Raw genomic sequence first — 21,782 nt, 5'->3', positions numbered from 1 at the left:
GTATGAAGCCAGAAAATGTAGGAATGGAAAGTATAATAGAGCGTGCCCAGCAGTTAATTGACAAAAATGGTTCTGTTACATATTCTTACAGTGCTGCAAGTATCTGGTGGTTTTTGAAATATGTAAATTGTTGTACCTCTTTTCTCTAAACAAGTATTTTTAATACTGGATTCATAATTTTGTATTATTTCTGATATAGATGGCTCTCAAATTGTACAAGCTTCAGGTCCCCATAAAACCTTGATCCTCCCCTACAGCGATCATCTTCTGAATAGTTCTGATGTGCCAGGAATACTGATAAATCTCTCTTCATGGATTATCTAATTTAATCCTCAATTAATGCACTGGGGTAAACTAAGCGTTGGAGCATTTATTCTACATAATACAGTTCATGCTGCAGGGTTGAAACAAGGATTCAAAATCACACAGAACAGGAGCAATCCTCCACACACAGAACAGGAACTATTAGGACAAATGGTTGTGTTTCTTCCCCGAGTCCAAGTTTCCTCTATATAAAGTTGAAGGGGTAAAAAGATATTTAAATCTCCGTACATGCACAGAGGACATCAGTAAGGACTCACAGAGTATCAGTAATAGTGGCTGTCTCTGTGGAAGGGGACTGAGGTGGGAAGGAGACACCCCACTTGAACTTTCACATTTTTAAACAAGTTAATGTATGAGAAGTACTTGGCACAGTGGCTGGCCCATGGTAAGTATTCAGTGACCGTTAGCTATTGGTTCTTATTATTGTCAATGACTTAAATAAATTAATTTTTTAAAATAGAGAGGTGGGCCCTGCTGTCTAAAGTCCCTTCCAGCTGGATCTGGTGTCTGTTTTACCTAACAGTTCTCAGCACTTGCCTGAGCCAGGGGTTCTAACGCACTATTGCGTCCAATACTCCCTGCATCCCTATGAAGTAAGTACTATTCTCATTATCATTTCTCAAGTTTGGAAACAGAGGCACAGAGAGATCAAATAACATGGTCCAGGTCTCAACAGCCAATGTGGCAGAGGCTAGGATGAACACCCAGACTGAGTGACTCTGAAGTCTGACAAATAGAGAACCGGCTTCACTGGACTCCCTCCTGGGATGTTATGCTGGATGGGGCGGGGGGAGGTGGGGACGGACCCCACCATCTTTTACTCTTCCTCTGTGTGACTCCCATGAGCTTCACGTGTGGCAGGACAGCCCCTGGGGGTATAAGACAGGGAAGTGCTATGAAGACACTGAAGATGTGAAGGCAGCAGGAAAGCCCTATAGGGCTAATCAACTAGACATTAAGAGGGAAGAGAGGCAAGGATGAAAGAGAAAGGAAAGAAACCCTTGTGAAGCATCTACTCATGTCCGACAATGGACTTAGCTATTTCTCACCTATCCTCCCAAGGGAGTCCACATTATCCTACTGCCCACTTCTAAGTGCAGCAGATAGGCTGGGAGTGTTCCCGAAGCTCCTAGGTGGTGGGTCCTAAAAAAACCTGGGCCTTCGGGCCCATAGCGACAACGAAGGGCATCCCCCAGCCCCACCTTCTTGCCCTGCCCCTCCAGGCTTTTCTCATCTCCTGCATCCTAAAGCAAATATTTCTACACTGCATGGCTCAACTCAGCAGGCCTCAGTGAATCTTTGGGGATGGGAGGTCTCTGGAGTCAGCTTGCCAAAGCAGGGACCCTTCCCCACAGGGAGAGAGAAGTGGGTGAGCCTGTGAGTTCTGCTGCACAGTCACAGACCCAGAAGCCTCAAGGCGTCCTTTGGGGATAAATCTGTCTTAGACACTCCACTCAATTCAGGAGCACTGACCTGAACCTATCAAGCATTGGCACCTCATCCCTTGTCTGACCTGTAAGGGATTCACCTGCCTTGCATCTAGGAATGAGGTGGTCCACATAAGTATCTCAGACTGCTAAGGGCTCCCAGCAACAGTCACCTAGTAAAAGTCTGTCTCATCATAGCTGTAAGACCTTGAGCAAGTCAGTTGACCTCTTTGATTCACTGTTTCCTTTCATGTAAAATGAAGATTACAAATTAATGCTTCTACACAACAAAAGATGACCCTCCAACGCGTGCTAGGTTGAAGGTGCCTTGAAGAGAGGGACCAGTGCGACTCACTTCAGCATCTCCTTTGAGGCACCTTCCGAACAGGGTGTCTTACTCCAAAGAAGAGGCTCAGCATAGATTTGCCCATTCAAGGCAGAACTGCGTGGTGGAAAACAGAATGTGCTATGGGCTATCTAGACCTGGATTCAAATCCTGCCTCTGCCATTCACTTCCCCTTAGAAGCTTTTCAGAGCATGGTCATCACTGTAACTACACCTCCAGTGTTCCATGTGGTTAAACTCTAGGGGGAGCTGTTCTTAGTCTGCTCCTGGACTGAGGTTCTTTGGAGCCCTGACTGTGTCAAAGATGAGTTGTAAGGATGCAAGGCCACTTGAGTGCAAAATGGGCTAGCATAGTGTGGCTCAGAGTGTAGAGAAACTCAGTCTACAGAAGGTATAAATTAAAAGACAATGTTAAATTCATGGAACAGCAAATCAGGTCTTACTATTCAAAAGCCTGAAGAATTTTGCTAATACGCAAAGATAATACTGCAAGTTTGTATTTTCAGGTTAACAGGAAAACTTGTATGAACCTTAATTTTTTGTTTTGGGTTTTTTCCCCCATTGTGAATGTGAAAATGGTTTCATTAGCAAAGATATATGAATTTTTAACACCCCTCTCCCAAAATGGTCTATTTCATTCATATAAATGAATCTGAATCTTCATTTTATTTTGATAAGCTGCAGAGCTGACATTAACAACATTTTTTTTTTTTTTAAAGTTTGGCTTGTCATCCTAGGAACTGGACGCTGTTTGTCAACACTCTTGCAAAGGACTCCAATCTTCCTACTGTGAAAGAAAAATGTGCAGTGACCACTGCTTGGACTCGAGAAAGATATTTATAGCACTGCTCCAGGCAGCAGATGAAACGCTTCTTGAAGATTTAAGGGAGGAAACTGAGCTACCATTTGCACCCTGGCCCAACAAGACAAAAACCCACCACTACTTGGAAGTTTTTAGGAAACAAGTTATTTCCTCTGCCAACCGCTCTGCCCTTCTCTAGAAATGGGTTATCCACGTGGGGCTAGCCTTGCTGTAACAGCAAGTGTCTAATGTGCACTTGTATACCTAAAGCTTACCTGGGAAGCATCCCCATCTATCAGGAAGAAAACAGGCCTGGAGGAGATAAACCAGAGGAAGAGAAACAAACACTATGTCAATGGAGGAGAGAGGCACCAGGAGTCTGAACACAATGCTCTGTTCTTCATCTTGCCACTTCAGACCTACGCTTGGCAGGAAAATCTCCCACCATCTCCAAGATCAGATCCCCTACCAGTAAGATGGAGATAGAAATTCTTCTCCTGTCTACCTCAAGAGGACTGATTCTTCTCTGCCTCCCTCACTGGAGCTGAGAGCTGCTGCCATGGGCACCCAGCCCCACACCTATTACCCAGCTGAACCAATGGCCAGGTAGTACAGAGCTGCCAACTCGAGTCCCTAATGTAAAAATGAGCAAGGGGGTATGCATTCCGTGTGTTCCTCTCAGCTGCGGTGTGCTCCTGGTTCCAACAGCCCAAACCTCCCCCCTTACTGTGCTGTGTACTTTTACTGCCTCCACTGCTCTGCAGCCCCTGGCCAGTGACCTTGCCCATAAAGGCCCAGAGGAGAAATGGATACCCAGTGATGGTTCAGGGAATCCTATGATTCAGGGAATCCGTTTTAAACGGTAATTAGGAACTTTATCAAGGCATCCGGGGGAAAGATCTAGACTATAATGTTGAATGAATAACTGTCGCAGAAATCATGCACTAAGTTTACAGGCTTTGGTTGGAATCAGACTTGGGTTTGAACTCCAGTTTTGCCAGCCATGACCACATGACCTCTCAGAGCCTCAGGCTTCTCATCAAAGTAATAGGGATAATAATTCTGTCCTTCTAAAGTTACTTTGAGATCAAGTGGAAAATACGTAAAAGGTTTAGCACAATCCAGGCTCCTGGTCAAACAGCTCACAATATATGGACGTGTGTGAGGATAAAGATAAGAATGGATTTCAGGCACAGGGTCCTTCAGAAAGAAGAGGACGTGCTGGGTTTTATTTTGTTTTCCATTTAAGATGGTTATATCTTAATAAAATATACACAAATATCAACAGGACTAGAATCTATTGGAACAGAATAATACAATTAAATTTAAGATTCCTCTGACCCACAACCCTGCCCTTCTCACTCAGGCTAGGAATAGAAGCTATTCCTAAGAGGTCTGCTCTTGGGACAATTTCTATAAAAATCAGAAAAATATGGAGCCTCTGGAGCTTCCTGACCCCAAGTCCATGCAACTCTTCAGCCCAACTGAAAAAGGTTGTAGTCAGTTTTCCTAAGGAAATCTTCTACGTCCAAGAGAGGACAGGAAGTGAAGCTGGAAGATGAAGAGCAGATTCATAATTGGACAACATAATAATTAGCGTTTTGGGTAAACACTCAGAGGTACTCTCAGAGCTTTCTGCCTTGAAAGAACCAAGGTGTAATATCCTCAGCAAACCTCGAGGCTGTCCAGTGGGGTGTCACCACCCTTGAAATGACATCTAGCCAATGGGTTCCCAGTGCCTGTGTTTGGGCACCCCGCTCCAACAGGATTGTCTGCAGCAGGCAGAGTGTGTTCAATCAGAGGCAGATGACTGGGAGGGGACTTGATTTGTTCCTAGACAATTACCAGTGGAGACAGGCTCATTATTTTCATTCTATGGAGTCAGCAGAGACAGGACAGATAACAGGTCTGAGCCAGAGAAGCAAGGGTTAAGGGGAGGGGGAGAGAGGGAACCAAGAGAGGACTATCCCAGGCCCGCCATGCCCACTGAACCACGATGCCAGGGAATATGAGTAAGGACCAGAGGACATCGTGTGCTTGTCTACTAGATGGCGCTAGGGGTAAAGAATCCATCTGCCAATGCAAGAGACCCAAGAGATAAGGGTTCGATCCCTGGGTCGGGAAGATCGAAGAAACAGCACTCCACTCTAATATTCTTGCCTGGAGAATCCCATGGACAGAGGAGCCTGGCAGGCTGTAGTCCATAGTGTCACAAAGAGTCAGACACAACTGAAGTGACCACACACAAATGCGCTGCTGGTCAAAGCAGAAACTCCTTGAGTAGAAAGTACCCCAGGCAGAAAGAGCTTCATCAAGACCTCATCGAGGGACTTCCCTGCTGGTCTGGTGGCTAAGACTCCATGCTTCCAATGAAGAGGACCCAGGTTCAATTCTGGGTCAGGGAACTAAATCCCACATGCCATGACAAAGTAAGCACAGTCAAATAAATAAACAAACAAAAAGACCCCATCTAAATTGCTTAGCATCAGGAGAGATGCAGTAACCTGGGGACCCCCTCACCCTCACTGCTTCCCCAGCATGGCCTCCTGTTCCTCTCCAATAATAGCAGCTCATGTAACTACGGGCCTCTTTCTGCCAGGCGCTGTGCTAAACCCTTGGCATTCATCATTGTGTTTCACTGTGCCAACAACCAGGGAGTTAGGGACCATTACTATTCCATCTTACAAATGAGGAAATGAGGCTTGGAGAAGGTTCTAGGACTTGCCCCAGCTGGTAACTGGCAGAACCACCAAACCGACCCCAAGCTCTCAACCACTATACATTTTCCCTCTAACCACTATACATTTTCCCTCTTTTCATCTCCTTTCTTTCACCTCTGTTTATTCCAAAAGCTTTTAAGACCCTCTCACTCACCCCAAATCAGATCCCATATCTTCTGAAGGGTTTGGGGCTACACAGGAGGCTGACCTCTGAAGAATAAGGCCCCTCAGGTGGAGAGTTACTGTTTCTGAGCTTTCTCAAGAACTTCCCGTACTGCCTGCAATAAATCCAAGCCTTCCTTCCTTTGTGATTTCACCCCGGGAGCAACACTCCAGGATGACTCATCTCAAGACCGGCAGGAGAGATCTCCTCTGGAGACTGGAGGTGACCTTGGCTGGGCACTCACATCCTGTGCCTGTTTTCCCATTTGTCTAATGGGCAGCCCCAGCCTCCCTGCCAGGCTTGTTGTGGAGTATTGGGGCAAACACAAAGCATGTGGAAAATCATTTTTAAAAGAGAATGCAAAATACCAACAAAATACCAACTCCCACCTACATCCCACATACCAAACCCTTATCTAAATCCCCTCCAATCTGAATTCTAGCTTCAAGAGTTCATCCGCATTCCTGCCTTCTCCTTGTGTACAGGCAAACTGTGATTCCTAGAAAAAAGAAACGTGATATGGATAATAATCCTTTTTTTCCCCAAACAGAATAAGTCACTCCTTCAGCTTCCCATTACTCTATTACAAGCACACATAATACTTGGAACAGTTAACAGTCACAGAGCCCTAATTAAGTGTGTATTGTATATTTTTTTTCCCCTCACTTAATCAGTTTAGGAATGTCTATAACTAGTACCACTTCACAGAAAAGAAATAAGGTTGAGATCAGTTGATCACAGAAATTTAAAAAAATCAAAGTCTAGATGTCAAAGCCTAGATTCCAGATCAGCTCTCTCAGTCTCCACCACACTATCCTGCCTTCATTGACTTCCTTTTAAAATTATAAGGCCAAGCACTCTCTCACCACCTCCCCCACTTGGTTTTTCTCCATAGTTCTTAGGCCCTTTAGTAAGTACCTTACTGTCCCGCCCCTCCCCGAGTCAGGTAGGCCATAAGTCCACGTGGCCAGGGACTTATTTGCATGTCTTGCCACTGCTGGGTCCCCTCAGTGCCCAGAACAATGCCTGATACATAGCAGGTACTCAATAAATACTTACTGAAAAAATTAGTCTGGCCATTCCACTCTATTTTCCTCCATTTTAGATTTTAGCAGCAGTTTGTTCATCTCAGTCCCCAACTACCTCTCACCCTCCTCAGAGTCCAGAAGGATACTTTGAGCACAGTAAAGTATTCCAAAATGCTTCAGAGGCAGGACTGAACTCTTTCGATGTGCTTTTGGAAAAGTGTGCTGGGGGTGGTCTGCTGTCTGGGGAATTCACTGTCTCTGCTCCCCACAACAAAGAGGATGCTCAGGGGCGAAACTGAGGAGACCTGAGAAGCGCGCGGCCCTGGGTCCAGCCCTCCTCATCCTGCCACACGTTGCTGATGAACAGGCAGGCTCACAGCCTGATGTACAGGTCCCACCCCTGACTTTCATGTGCTGTGTTTCTGACTCATCTTCCCTGGACTCTGGGAAAGCATTCTGCATGAAACTTCACCAACTCTGCTGAGCAGCCAGCTGCTGGGCAGGAGTTGGGATTGATATGGGAGGGGGAAAGGATCTAATTAAGCAGAGTAGGTGATAGTGTCAGGAAGAAAAAGCAAGCAAGTGGCAATTTGGATATCTGCCTGCAAATAAGAGAGATGACTGCCGTCTTCTCCGCTGGCTCCCGTCTGCCCTATAAATCTCAGTTCACTAATCCAAGTGTTTTCATTATCGCTGTATAATACAGCATGCTGTGTTGGGCCCCGTCATAGGGAAATTAAAACCAAGGAGGGGGCTAGAGGGATTCAGGCTACCCCATTCTTCCATTTCTCTTGTTTACACTAATGGGATGGTGTTTTTCCCTCTTCTGCCATAAACACAACATGGGATGTTTCCAGCATCAAACAGATTACCTTCTTCCACTCATAAAATGGAACTTCAGACCCTGAGCTCAACCCCCAGAACCATGCAACTCAGGGGCCAGGAGTTAACTTGGCCACTGTTGACACTTACTCCCCACAAAATCTAAGAACCAGGTCATGGAAAGTTCCCTGGTGGTCCAGTGGTTAGGACTCTTGGTACTTTCACTGCCATGGCCCAGGTTCAATCCCAGGTCTAGGAACCAAGATTTTGCATGCAAAGAGAAGGAAAAAAAAAATTTTTTTTTTAAAGAAGGTCATAAAGTAAGTACCAGATCCATAAGAAGAGTCCCTGAGTGGGAGGCAACATGATGGTTAAGAGGAGCATTTGAATTTCATCTCCACTACCTACTAGCTGCATGGCATTGGGCAAATCCCTTAACCTCTCTGAGCCCCGGCTTCCTCTCTGAACCTCAGCTTCCTCAAATAAAATTCAGCAATAACAGGATTAAATGTAGAACATGAGGCACTTAGTACAGTACCGGACACACTCTAAGTGCTATGCAACTTATTCCCAAATCCCAGTCTTCACTGTGCTGTTCCTACCGCTAAAGCAAACTTCCAAAAAGCTGCATAGCTCAGCCCTTTCCTCATCTCAAACCTCAAACATCACCTTATCAACGAGCCTTCCCTCACTACCTTAAATAAAATAAAATACTACTCCCCTACCTCATACACACACCCTGCATCTCCTCTTCATCTTGATCCACAGCACAAAATACTACTTGACATTTTACATACACACACACACACACACACACACACACACACACACACACACAGAGTTTGAACAATGTGGGTTCGAATTGTGTAGATCCATTTATACACACATTTTTCATTATAGTATCTGTATTTTTCTTTTAGAGATCTTTAACTAAGTGTGGGGCAACTTTGTGTTCAGTTAGAGATCATAACGCATGGAATTCAAAGAACTAGGGTTTGAGTCTTGATTCTCTCCAAACTGTTTCAGGTTCTTGTGCTTGGATGAGTCATTTATCAAATCCTTTGTTTTTGAGGCAGAGATAGTAGTATGTGGATTTTCTACTGAGTGGGGTAAGGGCTCCTAACCCCTGGGTAAAGGATCAAAGGTACATGTATTTCTTTTAAATGTATATAAATAAGTGTATATAATTTTTTGTATCCTAAAAGATAAACTCCAAGAAGCCAGAGCTTTGGTTTTGTTGACTGCTGTATCTCCAGCACCTATAAAAAAGGTTCCTGGCATACAGTGGGCATTTAATAAATATTAACTGAATGAATAAACAGAAGTTGTTTTTCTGATGACGATGACAAGAAGGGCCACAAGAGACCACACAGGCCAGAGTTCTTCACAGGGTTGGAAACTGAAGTTGAGAGACACCAGATGAGCTGCCCTCTGGTTCTAGCCTCCCTAGAACTGTGCGGTGGTGAAGGCTGGGAGCCCTGACTCCTGGTGCCTGGCTCTGCCTCGAGCCAGCCTGCTCAGACCAACGACTCAGCTTCTTGGTACCCGGTGCTCCTCATCTGGGGACTGGAAACAATTAAGCAGATGGCTCTCCCTCCCAAGTGCCCAGGACCCAGATGCCTAGTGACTGGCAGTTTATAAAAGCAACAAGGACAGGTGGAGACACCACAGCCGCTCTGGAAATCCATCAACAAATGGGCTCAGTGCTGAGGGACTGCAGACAGCTGCAGCATAAAGGAGCCAAAAGCCATTGCAATTCTCTCTTAAGTCCACCAGCATCAAAGACCCCCTTGGCTTTCTGCACCAACTAAAGGCAAGCACTGCAGCCCTGCTTCTACAGAATGATTCCCTCTTACACACACACACACACACACACACACACAGACCATGTGGGGAAGGATAGAAACCCCAGCTGCAACATTCCTAGGGGCACAACCGCTCTGAGAACTAACTTTTCATCTCTTAGGATCCATCACAGGATCAAATGAGAAAGCCCAGAAACAGCATGTGGGCCGTGTGTAGCACAGAGCAGGTACAGGATGCTATTAACTGTTCTATAGCACACTGATGAAATCCAGAGGCAAACACTCCTCCTCCCCCCACCCACCTCCACCTCACGGACTCTGAGCTTAGAATCCAGGGTCTTGAAATGAAGGGGGCTATTTGGCCTTAGGAATCAAGCACCAGGTAAATCTTTTTCAAGGATCCCGTTTTCCCATTCAAGTAGACGGGAAAGAACTAAGACTCCACACCAGGCCCCCTCCTCCTCCAAGACCCGAGGGTACAGTCCTAAAAAGGTAGATTCCAGCCTGAGGGTGTCAGCAACTCAGGTTTTTTGGTTTTTTTTCCCCAGGAAGTGGGACCTGACCCAGAGCTCCCTGAAGGCTGGGGTGACAAAAGACACAACAAAAATTCCCTGCATCCTTTTACTACTAGTCCCCTCAATCAGATTTAAAGCACCAAACAAAGAAGGACACCACCAGTAACCAGAGTGAGGACTAAATGAGGACTAAATAAGTTGCACCCTTATTCTGTGTGAGTTGGTCATGTTCCTCAACCTCTATGAACCTCAGTTTCCTCATCTGCATAAAGACCATAGCAATGCCAACCTCATGGCAATATTGGAAAGATGAAATGAGAAAATCCGCCGCACATTACACCTGAGACTTTAGCTGCTGCTCTAAATATTTAAGCCAGTGCGGGAATCATAAGCATTAACTGCTTCAAAAGAACACTGTGTGCAACAAAGCCAACCTTTCCCTAGACCACAGACCAGACTGGACCTCTCCACCACGGGCGCAGGTTGGGAACAAACTTTAACTGTACCAGAGGCTTCCAGAAATCATACAAAGACAAGTGGGGAGAGGTCGGGAAAGGTAAGAATGTAAAAAATCACAGGTGTAACCAAGACCCTAGCAGCTCCTGGAAGGGTGCGGGGGTGTCCCGTTGGAAATGGTGGGGGATGCGCCTCTTGAAGCAACCTGGTCTTAAGCACCGGTTACACTGGACTTCCCAATGGAAACGGCCACGATTGAAGACCTGAGACTTCTAACATGTTCTGGTGGCAGTGTGGCCGTGGGGTTACAAACATAAGTTCAGGGTGAATTAAACTTCCTAGGTAGGGTGCTCCAAGAGTGCCCAGATGGTGCCAGGAGCTGGTGACCATTCAGCCATCCGGTAACGTCCCTGGGCCTCAGTGCGCTCCCCACCCACCGCGGCGACTCTGGAACTAATGATCACTGCGACTGCAGGGAATCCAGAGGCTCAACGCGGAGGCACGCTCAGGTTCTTCCTGGGCAGGGCCCCCGGTGCCGGTGCGGGTATCATCCATTCAAGGAGGAAAAGGCCGAGGAGACAAGGGTGGCGCGCAAGGCTGCACACGAGCTGAGGCCCTTTCTCTGTGGCAGCTGCTGAAAAAATAATCAGAAGAAAGCAACTGGAACACGAGGGGGGGCGGGGCGGGGGCCCTTCCCGCAGGCGCCCCGGAGCCGGCCCGAGCTTGTGGCCTGGCCGGGGAGGCCGTGAAGAGGGCGCCCCGCGGGAGCGCCGAGGCCCCGCTGCGCCCGGCCGGGCGGGGGCGGCGGAGGCGGAAGCGGGGGCGGCTGGAGCGCGGTGGGGATGTTTAAAGGAAATTTACAATCATTTCCTCTCTGTGGTTTGGTGACAAATCAACAACATCCTGTTCTTTTGTGAGGCTCTGGGCGCCTGCGAGGCGGGGGCAGCGCTCCGGCTCTTAAAGGGACACACACTGGCTCCCTTCCCCCCTCCCCTGTGCTCCAAAAAGAAGAAAAAAAAAAATACAGCCTCCCTAAGGCGCCACCTCCCGGGGCGCGCGCTACCGGAATGCAGGGGCTACTGAGCGAGGCGGTCCCTCGCCCTGAGCCCGGGCCGCGACCCGGGCAGTGTCCCCTCCCCTGGGGCATCCTCCCACCTCCCGTCCCCATCCCAGGACGGAGGTAAAGGCAGCAGTGGAGCACCCGTCTGATGTCGCAGCCCGGGGCTGTGTCCCGCCTAGGGGACACGCAGCGGGCAGAAGGGGACCCACCAACCCCCGCCGACGTTTCCCTTCCCTTCCCCACCCCAACCCTGAGGCAGCTCCGTCCCAGCCTCGGACCTCCGGGTAGTTTTTATCCCTCTCCTCCAATCCCCTGGCCTCGAATTTTTTCACCCATAAACTCTGGATTTATGGTTAAAATGTCGACGTACGCACACAAGGTTTATAAAACGCCAAAGCAGAGAGGCTTCCCGAGCTGTAGGAGTAATGAGAATCAGATGGCTAGGACAGAAAAATAAAATATATTCAACTGCCCTCCCGAGATCTCGTTCATTCATTTAATGAGGGCTGGTCACCATTCTAGGCCCTGTCCAGCAGAAACAAGACAGAATCGGTCCCTGCCCCCAAGGGGCTTAGATTCTTGAATGAATGAACAAACGAATGAACAGGATTACTTCACATACTTTTTTTTTTTTTAATTTCACATAATCTTAAGTGCTATGATTAAAGGGTCGTATTTTCTAGAAGAGCACCTTCTGATCTGGAGAAGTCTCTGAGCAGGGGACAATCTGATTGGGACCAGAAGGGGGGAAAAGCACCATTCCTGGTAAGAGTTAGTTGAGCAGTCTATATAGTATTCTCAGGAAAGAGACTGAAAGTTGGGGCAGCACCTGAAGGGCTTTCTTGGTGGCTCAGCTGGTTAAGAACACGCCTGCAATGCAGGAGACCTGGGTTGGGATGATCCTCTGGAGAAGGGAAAGGCAACCCACTCTAGTATTTTGGCCTGGAGAATTCCATGAACTGTATAGTCCATCCGGCCGCAAAGAGTTGGACAGAACTGAGCGACTTCCACTTTCACTTGAAGGGCACCCAAAGAACAGATTTCCTTCATGAGGACAAGTCTTGGAGGTTGGCACCCAGGATAAGAAAGACCTGGGTCCCTGTGGTCAGGCTGTACGTATAACCTGAGCAAGTCCTTCCCCACTCCAGGCTTCATCTGGAAAATGAGATCACTAGACTAGAATCAGCAGTTCTCAACCTTGGTACAAATTAGAATTCCCAGAGAGATTTTCAAAAACCCTCAATCATCCCATCCCATTCCACCACAGACCAGTAGAATCAGAATCACTGGTAATGGAGCCTGGGCCTGCCTGCAACGCAGGAGACGGGTTCAGTCCCTAGGTTGGGAAGATCCTCTGGAGAAAGGAATGGCTACCCACTCCAGTATTCTTGTCTGGAGACTCTCACGGGCAGAGGAGCCTGATGGGCTACAATCTATGGGTCGAAAAGAGTAGGACACTACTGAGAGACTAACACTTTCACTTTCAGGTGAGTTCAGTGTGCAGCCAGGGTTAGAAGCCAGTGATCTTGTTTGAACTCAGGGTATAATCATTCCCATCAAGGAGTACTTAGCATGTACTATATAATATACCAAATATGCTATGTATATATTTTAAGTTACCAAAAAAACAAAAAGACATGTTACCCTACCAAATTAGACACATACTATTATCCCCATTCCACAGATGAGGAAACTGAGATAAGAGAAATAATATGAAATTTGGTCAAGAGCACTTAGCTATTAAGTGGTCTTGCCTGAATCCTCTAAGCTAGAATGCCTTTCCAGGGAGAAAGAGCACACTTGTAAATTAATGGAGATGTTAGTCACACAAAGTAGCTACCAAGAGAGGAGCATGGAGTGCTTTCAGTAGGAGCTACTCATCCATCTTGGATTAGAGGCAGGAGACTGGCCTGGATGACCTCTGGTGATCCTGACAGCCCCAAGGCGTGCATGCCCAGAGTGGAGGTCCCAAATGACAGAGTGTGACTCTAGGACGACAGCCTTTTATGTTTCTCTAAACTGATCCTCCTAATCGTTTTCAAAGATATTCCCATAAAATGTGCAGGTTTTTAGCTAGACAGTGGAACCATTTGGCAGGGTGAGGAAGAGAGAAAAGAGCTTCCTGTGTATCCCAGTAGGGCGAGGATAGAATACACTCATCCCCACACTCTCCCATATGGTGCCCACCACTGTCCTTTTCACCTCTTGACCACCTTCCCATCTGTGCAGTTTCCTGAGGCAGGACCCAGACAAGAGCTTGCTAAGTGGGAGCTGAGACAGGTTCTCAGGAGAGTAAAAGATCTGTCAAAGCAGAGATTAGAAAGAAAGGCAGTTAGGGACTTTCCTGCTGGTCCAGTGGTGAAGACCACACTTCCACTGCAGGAAGCATGGGTCCAATTCCTGCTCAGGGAACTAAGATCCCACATGCCACATGGCACAGACAAAATTAAATAAATAAAAATAAAACAAAAAGGAGAAAAAGGAAGTTGATCCATTCTTATGGTAGAATACTGTGCTGCCGTCAAAAAGGAGAAGAGAGCTTTATGGATAGACTAGAAATGTACTTGTGATATACAAGGTACAGAATAGGATCGTCTCACTGATGTTTCTGTAAATGCCATATACACACACAGAGGAAATCAGCAGAATCATCTAGAAGGAGAGACATCAAACTGTTGCTAGTAATGCCAGGACTGGTGCATGGGGGCAGGGGGCAGTGATCAGGGGAGGGGAGTCAGGGAGTGTGTTCTGTTAATGATATACTTTTAATTTCTCTGTATTAATAACCATATTATTTAAATTGTTGGCAAAAATCATGTATTAATTTTTTAAGATAAAGATACTTCTAATAAGGGACTTCCCTGGTGGCTCAGAAGGTAAAGAATTTGCCTGCAGTGCAGGAAACCTGCTTTTGATCCCTGGGTCAGGAAGATCCCCTGGAGAAGGAAATGCCATCTACCCACACCAGTATTTTTGCCTGGAGAATCCCATGGAAAGAGGAGCCTGGCGGGCTACAGTCCATAGGATCACAAAGAGTCGGACACAACTGAGTTGGACACACTTTCACTAAAGAGAAGACATAAAAGCCCACCCTGGACCTTGGGAATTCCACTCAGGGTACACCCACAGCAATGCCATTTTTTTTTTTTTTTTGGTAATTTCATTTGGATGTAGATTGTTACTTTGTTTTTGTTTTTTCTTTTATTTATTTATTTGCAGCACTGGGTCTTCATTACTCTGCACAGGGTTTCTCTAGTTTCGGTGCACAGGCTTCTCAGTTTGGTGGCTTCTCTTGTTGTGAAGCATGGGCTCTAAGGCAAGTGGTGGTGGTGGTTTAGTCACCAAGTCGTGTCTGACTCTTGCAACCCCATGGACTGTAGCCCGCCAGGTTCCTCTGTCCATGGGGAGGTTCCTCTGTCCCAGGCAAGAATACTGGAGTGGATTGCCATTTCCTTCTCCAGGGGATCTTCCTGACCCAGGAATCGAACCCAGGTCTCCTGCATTGCAGGCAGATTCTTTACCGACCGAGCTATGGAGGCTTCAGTAGTTGCGACTCCTGGGGTCTAGAGCTAGGGCTCAGTAAACCTGTACTAATGCCATGATTTCAGAGCTTTCTAGCTGGTGTTAATGGTCCCATTGCTCTTCCACAGTTGCTTTGTTCTCGCTGTGTCAGGTCAGTGGCAGTCTCTCCTGGTCAGCTGCCTCCAGTCCAGCTAGGGAGGATTCCTCAGCATTTCTGGGTTACAGAAGACAGATTTAAGATCTGCCAGCTCCAACTGATGTAAGAGATGACAAAGTTCATTTGAGAGGCAGAAACTGCCATAGGTGCTGCTTGGTGGTGGGGATGGGTAAAGGGCGTGGCACTAGTGTTCAAAGGCTCTGATTTCTATGTGTGTCTAGGTTGTTGTTTTGGCAGCTGAGAAATAGAATCTGACAGACCAAAACCTTAAGAGAGATTTGTGGACAGAACTTTATTCCAGAAATCTGAATGGCCAGAGGCAGTGACCTGCTTTCAACATTATATGCAGAATGGTCCCCTCCAGTGATAGCTCAGCAAATTCAAGGTGACCAACTGTCATGCTCTAGGGAGAACTGCATGGCTACTCTGTGCTTCCTCTTATGTTTTCTCAGATCTTTGTAGTTTACAAACAGAATAATGTTGAGGTTAAGAGCATCAGCTATTAATAGACAGAGAACCTAGGTAAGAATCTCAGCTCTACCACCCTCACTAAGCCTCAGTTTCCTCTTCTTTAAAATGGAAAAAATAATAGTACTTACCTCATAGAGTTGTTCAGTGAGGATTAAACGAGATAATACAGGAAGTGTCCTGAGACCTATACCTGGCACACACAGTCAATGATAATTACTGGTTTATACAACTAATAACAATAAGATCAAAACAGTTACTAACTGTATCTTTAAATATGATACAATAAGAACAGGGCTTCCCTGGTGGCTCAAAGGGTAAAGAATCCGCCTGCAGTGCAGGAGACCTGGGTTTGATACTTGGGTTGGGAAAATCCCCTCGAGAAAGGAACTGGCTACCTACTCCAGTATTGTTGCTTGGAGAATCCTGATGGACAGAGGAGCCTGTCAGGCTACAGTCCATGGGGTCACAGAGTTGGACTAGTAACAATAAGAACCAAAACAGTTACTAACTGTATCTTTAAATACAGTTTATTGTTATTAATAACAATAAGAACAAAAACAGTTACTATCATTAAATATGATACGTTAAGAATAAGGAAGGTTATTGAGCTTAGTGGCTCGATGAGGTTCACACGTTTACTAGCTTACACAGCTCAAACATAAATCCAAATCTTGGCCTCCAGAATTAGAAGACTTCCAGACCTGTGTCCACTAAAATCCCACATGGTTGAGCCACTGCTGCATTCAAAAATTATCACTTCATCAAAAGTATTCAATAAGGCCCTATTTACATATGCCCCTGTGCTGGCTTCTGTACAGACAGGTCAAGACAAATGAAATTCCTTCCTTCCATTCATCCAGGCTGGGCCATCTTTGAATCTTCTCAAAGCCCTTAGAATAGGAATCTTTTATTTCTTTCTTTCTTTTTAATGTCTACTTCCTCCTTCCTCTGTCTAGTTTTGAGAAAGTAAGTTTCTGGGGGTAGGAGGTTTAAACTGATGGGCCATTAACAGCGGAACAAAGCAAAAGGAATTTTCCAGGTCACCAGCCAACAACTTTAGAGTGGTGTTTAAAATTCACTTGCTTGGGGGAGGGAGAGAGGTTGGCCAGGAGTGGGTGGGGAAGGATTTCTCTCAGCTGATGGCGAACTGAGTAACGCCCTTTTTTATGGCCAGTAAAACCAGTAAACACCATAACATGCTGCTTGGTTTCTGGGCTGATCTTTTATCATCCAAACTTGAAATGCAGATATAACAAAGAAAACAAACGTCTGTCTGCTGAATCCATAAATAAAATGTTCTGCTTAGCTTCAGATTTAGGGAACACCTGGATTCTTGCTCTGGCTTTGACCATGATTTGCTAAAATATAACATAGCCATAAATTTCTTCTGAGCCCAGTGAACAGACACACATGTATTCTCTCTCTCCTCCCCCCTCCCTTCCCTTCCTGTCTCTCTCTCTCTCTCTCAAACATACACTGCCTTATTCCAGCTACAGCAAAGTTCAACAGGAAAGGATTTCTGGTCACCCTGTGGTGGCATCTTAAAATTTTATTTCTGGGCAGTCTGAAAGTCACTGGAGAGGGCAGCTTCAGCACTTAATTGGTAAGCAGATATGTTCTAGCAGAAATGTTCTTCTAGGGGTCTCCTTTTCTATGGAAGAAAGAATGACCACCAAAGAGTTTGGTTGGGATTTGGAAGCTGGCCTTTACCTCCCTATACCAATCGCTCTCCCACAATGCACTGTTCCAGGAACTTTCATAGCCCTGTGGCCGCCCGTATAGACCTTCACATTTCTACAACCTCTTGATGCTGGGAATTTCTGGGGGCACTGCCAAATTACACAAGGTTACTGAAGAAGTAGTTACACACATTTTTAGGTTTCCCTAGTCCAATGACTTCCACATTCTTTAAAACTCAGCAGCATCCTATTCAAAGGAATACAAAATATGAAAAACATTAAAATTGTTGTTCCTGGTTGAATCCCATCACAGTGTTGCTCAAAGATGTCCCTAGAATTCAAAGTTGGGGGGAGCACTATTTTAGAATATGACTCTATTACTACTTTAAGTAATTTTGTCATTATAATGAAGTCCCAACTGCTCACTATGCCTCCTTTTTGATTCAGCCCTTCCTACCTGAGGTCCATGTAGTTATTTCCATGGTGTCTATCCTCTTGCTTTATTCTTTTGTTTTGTCGTTGCAGGTCCTCCACTAGCTTCCTGGGAAGAGACACATGGGAGATAATTTTTTGCCACCCTATATATCCAAACATGCCTTTTCTTTTATTCTTTCTTCACATTTTGATAGGTAGTTGTGCTAGGTATAAAATTCTAGGTTACAAATCATTCCCCAACAAGTCTAGGCTTCTCTAGTGTCCAGGTCTTTGAACTAGATAGCCCCTTTGCATGGAACACATACACTCACCTTCACTCCCGCCCCTGTATAGCTAACATCTCATTAGTCTTATCAGGGACATTTTCTTGTCCAGTTACCTGCCCCTCCAAGATCAGAACACCTCCTACTTGTTCCCACAATACCTGGTGTTTACCCCTTACTGCACTTATTACACCATATTATCATTACCTGTTTACTTGTCTATGTCCTCCCCTACTTTGTGAACATAAGGGCTAAAAATACAGAGCCACAATGCCACTCAATAAATATTTGTAGAGCAAAGGAATAAATGAATGGTTTTGGTGCTTTTTTATTACAAGATACAGTCTATAATAAAGTATTTGACAAATGCCCTTAATGCTTCACATTTTTCAGTTAGAACAGAATTGGTCTTGGCGAAGAAATGCCACCTTGATATTAGGAGCAAAGAAAGAACCCTTATGATTTGTTATTCAATATCTGTCTTCCATGAGGACAGGGACCAGGTCTGCCTGCTCACTGCTGTGTTCTCAACAACCAGATCATAAGACAGCTTAATAAACAGCTGCTGACTGAATGAACTGGTTCAAAGGAAGTCCTATGTATTACACAACTAAGAAAACTAAGCGAGAAAAAGTCCCTAAGCTGTCTTAAAAAACTTGGGAGGAAAAAAAGAGGTTTAGAATGAAGACGCAATCCATCATCTCCTCCCACCCCATAGCAAACCAAAACCCTCTCCCAATTCCTTTTTCCAGATATATGTGTTCCCTTCTTTGGACACCTTGATTTGAAGCCCAGGAATTATTTGGCTCAGACCTGCTCCTTCATAGTCTGTTTCTTCTCAATCATCAAGTCCTGTTGCTTCTTCTTCCTTCATAAACGGCTTTCACATTGGCCCTCCTTTTCCATTCTTCTTGCTGGTACCTTCCTTCAAGGCCCCCATCACCCCACACCTAGGTTTTCACATGGCTCTCTCTTTCACTGTCACTTTGACGGCTCTATCAGATTAACGTCTCTGAATCATCACTTTTCATAGTGTCTCTTCACTGCCCAAAATGCCTTCAGAGGCTCTTCATTTCTTTCCACATTAAGTTTCGACTCTTCTTCCAGTTTTCAACCTTCAGAATGACTTCTATTGCTCTCTTTTCCCTGTCTACACATCAGCTCACTTATCACACATATACAACTTTCATGCTGATTAGGCAAGATGCTTTACTGTTTCAGAAACAACAGAGCAGACTTCTGCACAGTTTGCACATTCTCTTCTCTGGAATGTCCTCCCCACCCCTCTCTTGATTCCATCCATCCTTCCAGGCCTGGTTTACATCTTTCCTCCTCCAAGATGCCTTCATTGACAACTTCAGGCCTTGCTGATCTCTCCAAGTTTAAAATCCAAATAGAACTTATCAACTTTGCAGCCCAATTAAATCCAGATGACTGCCTTATGTAAGTCACTATACAGTCACTATACACCTAAGTTGGTGTGGTTTTCTCCAACCAGCCTGGATGCTCCTTGATGGCACAGATGAAAGGATGTCCTGTTCTTCTACCTGAGGGCTCCTAAGACCCTAAGAGCTCAACATGTAGTAGTACTCAGGAAGTAATAAGAGAGTTGCCTTCTGCCACAGACAGACCTGGGTTAACCCCAGCCTAACCAATTAACTGTATGTATTTGGGAAAGTGATTTGGACACTCCCAGCCTCAGAGCCCTCAACCTCAGTAACGCTGGGATAAGAACAGTGCTACCTCAGAGTTGTAAAGATAAATTAGGTAGCACTAAGTAAAGCAATTTGTACATTACTTTGAAACATGGTAAACACTCAATATATGTTAGCTAGGGCTATAAGAGACTCCAGTCCCTGTTCATGAAGTTGAACTTTGGCCTGGATTTTATTTTAGACTTATGGTCATGAGTCAGCCTGGCAAATAGGATTTCCTGCCAGTTCCTACCTCTGTGTCCACCCCTGGCTGGTTAAAGCATATCTTGCAAACAGTGGCTAGGGGTAAGTTCCATCATGCAAGGTCATCTCAGGCCCCACTGTGTTGTTCCTCCTGCCCTCAACACTCCTGAATTCAACACTGAAATTGTTTTGGTGTCTTTGGCTTGTGAAACTTCTTAGGCCTTTTTTTCTTCTACTTTCCTTTCTCATTCTCATTGTATTATTAAAGCAATACATATTCATTATAAAAAAAAAAAAAACAATCTTTTTAAAGTATAGAAGAGTGTAAAGTCTTCTTTGCACAAGAGCAGAAGTCTCGCCACCACCCAAAGCTCCATTCCTGCTCTTCGGAAATAACCAATTAGCAGTTTCTCAAGAGTATTTCTAGAAATCAACCATGGCTATTGAAACATATACACACACATACACCATCTGTGGCTTGCTTCACTCACATAACCGTCTTGAACACCCTTCCATATCCACCCATGCTTGATAGGTCCACCACACAGTAATTAATGGCAATTTAGATTTCTTTTGTAGAGAACAACCTTTACTGATTTCATGAATCCCCTCCAGATGGGCAGGTAGGTTGCTACCACTAAAACAATGTGATGAATATATATATATATATATTTATATAAGTATAAAAATTATGCAGATATGCATACTTATATATGTGTATATATGTACACACACACACACACACACACACACACACACACATAAAAATAGATAGATAGATACAGATAAAAATCTGTGGACTCCTTAAGTATTTAAAGCCTCTGATTGCCAGATTAGACCAGACTGGAGGTGATTCTTCAACTCTGGTTCTACCTCCTGAGTTCTCCACCCACACCTAGCATTCAGTCCCTGGACCCACTGACTCACTGGTCAGCTGCAGGACCACCTTCCTCCTCACCTTAAAATAGAAGAAACAGGCCACTGGACTGTTTTCTTCATGATATCATGCAATAGAAGTCACAGAACACCCGTTTCTCTCTTTCTCTGGAACCACAAGGGAAATCCCTGGCATTGGGGGATAGGATTTCAGAATCTGGCCATGTTCTCTGGTAGCTCTGAGGAAGTTCCAAAGAAGGAAGGAAACATGTTTTTGGTTCATGAGAAACATGCCAGCTGCTGTCAGTGTGACCGGGAGGGATGTGAGTGTGACAACAAGCACAGTGGCTGAGCCAGGCTATAGGTGGTGGCTGGGACAAGGGGAAGACACAGGGCTTTCATAGGCAGTGACTCGGCATTATTATCCTAACCCACATCCATCCCTTTACACAGCGTCCTTTCTCAGGCCAAGGACAGGATATAAGGGCAGGAACTGGGACTGCTTATCCCTAGCTTGGCCTGAATCAGGCAGAACACCCTAAGCCAGTCACTTACTGTACCCTGGGAGAAGACCCAGGGGCCTAGCGGAAGCTAGGGCTGAAAAAAGTGCCCTTGGGCTGAGGTCAAGTGAGTTAACAAACCATCCTAAGCTTCAGTTGTGTCAATTCCCTATTGACGGGGGGGAAAAAAAAAAGGCAACATCAACAGTCCCTGTCATATACCGCCTTTGAGAGCAGGAAGTACACCAAGCATTTGACACAGGGCCTAGCATTCCATAAGCAGTCAATCAATCTGTTATACTTGCTTCATTGATATATGTCCCCCTTGCCTAACACAGTGCACAATCCAGAGCAGGTGATTAATGAAGACTTTTTTTTCAGTCAATGAATGAATAACCTCTTCATTTCTGGAGGGCAGATAAGAAAATTGCAAAATGACTTCTAAGGTCTCTCCAACCTCACACCACCCCATTCTCACTTCTCCCTCTCCCTCTCTCTATTCCTAGGAGAAAAG

General features: G+C 45.5%; 1 protein-coding gene across 6 annotated transcripts in view; it reads right to left on the bottom strand.

Annotated features, from left to right (window-relative positions):
- LOC133062507 (uncharacterized) overlaps positions 1–21,782 on the bottom strand; it is a 267,806-nt gene that overhangs the window by 223,779 nt on the left and 22,245 nt on the right. For all 6 annotated transcript variants that reach the window (XR_009694183.1, XR_009694182.1, XR_009694184.1 and 3 more), the window contains exon 2: positions 17,754–17,837. Coding sequence is in view for 1 of the 6 variants with exons in the window: in XM_061151607.1 (XP_061007590.1) it covers positions 17,754–17,837 (84 nt within the window). In the remaining 5 variants the exon portion in view is untranslated. The remainder of the gene's footprint in view (positions 1–17,753; positions 17,838–21,782) is intronic.

The sequence above is a fragment of the Dama dama genome, chromosome 9, assembly GCF_033118175.1.
Source record: "Dama dama isolate Ldn47 chromosome 9, ASM3311817v1, whole genome shotgun sequence".
NCBI classification, from domain to species: Eukaryota; Metazoa; Chordata; class Mammalia; order Artiodactyla; family Cervidae; genus Dama; species Dama dama.
This window is presented reverse-complemented; position numbering and strand designations above follow the sequence as displayed.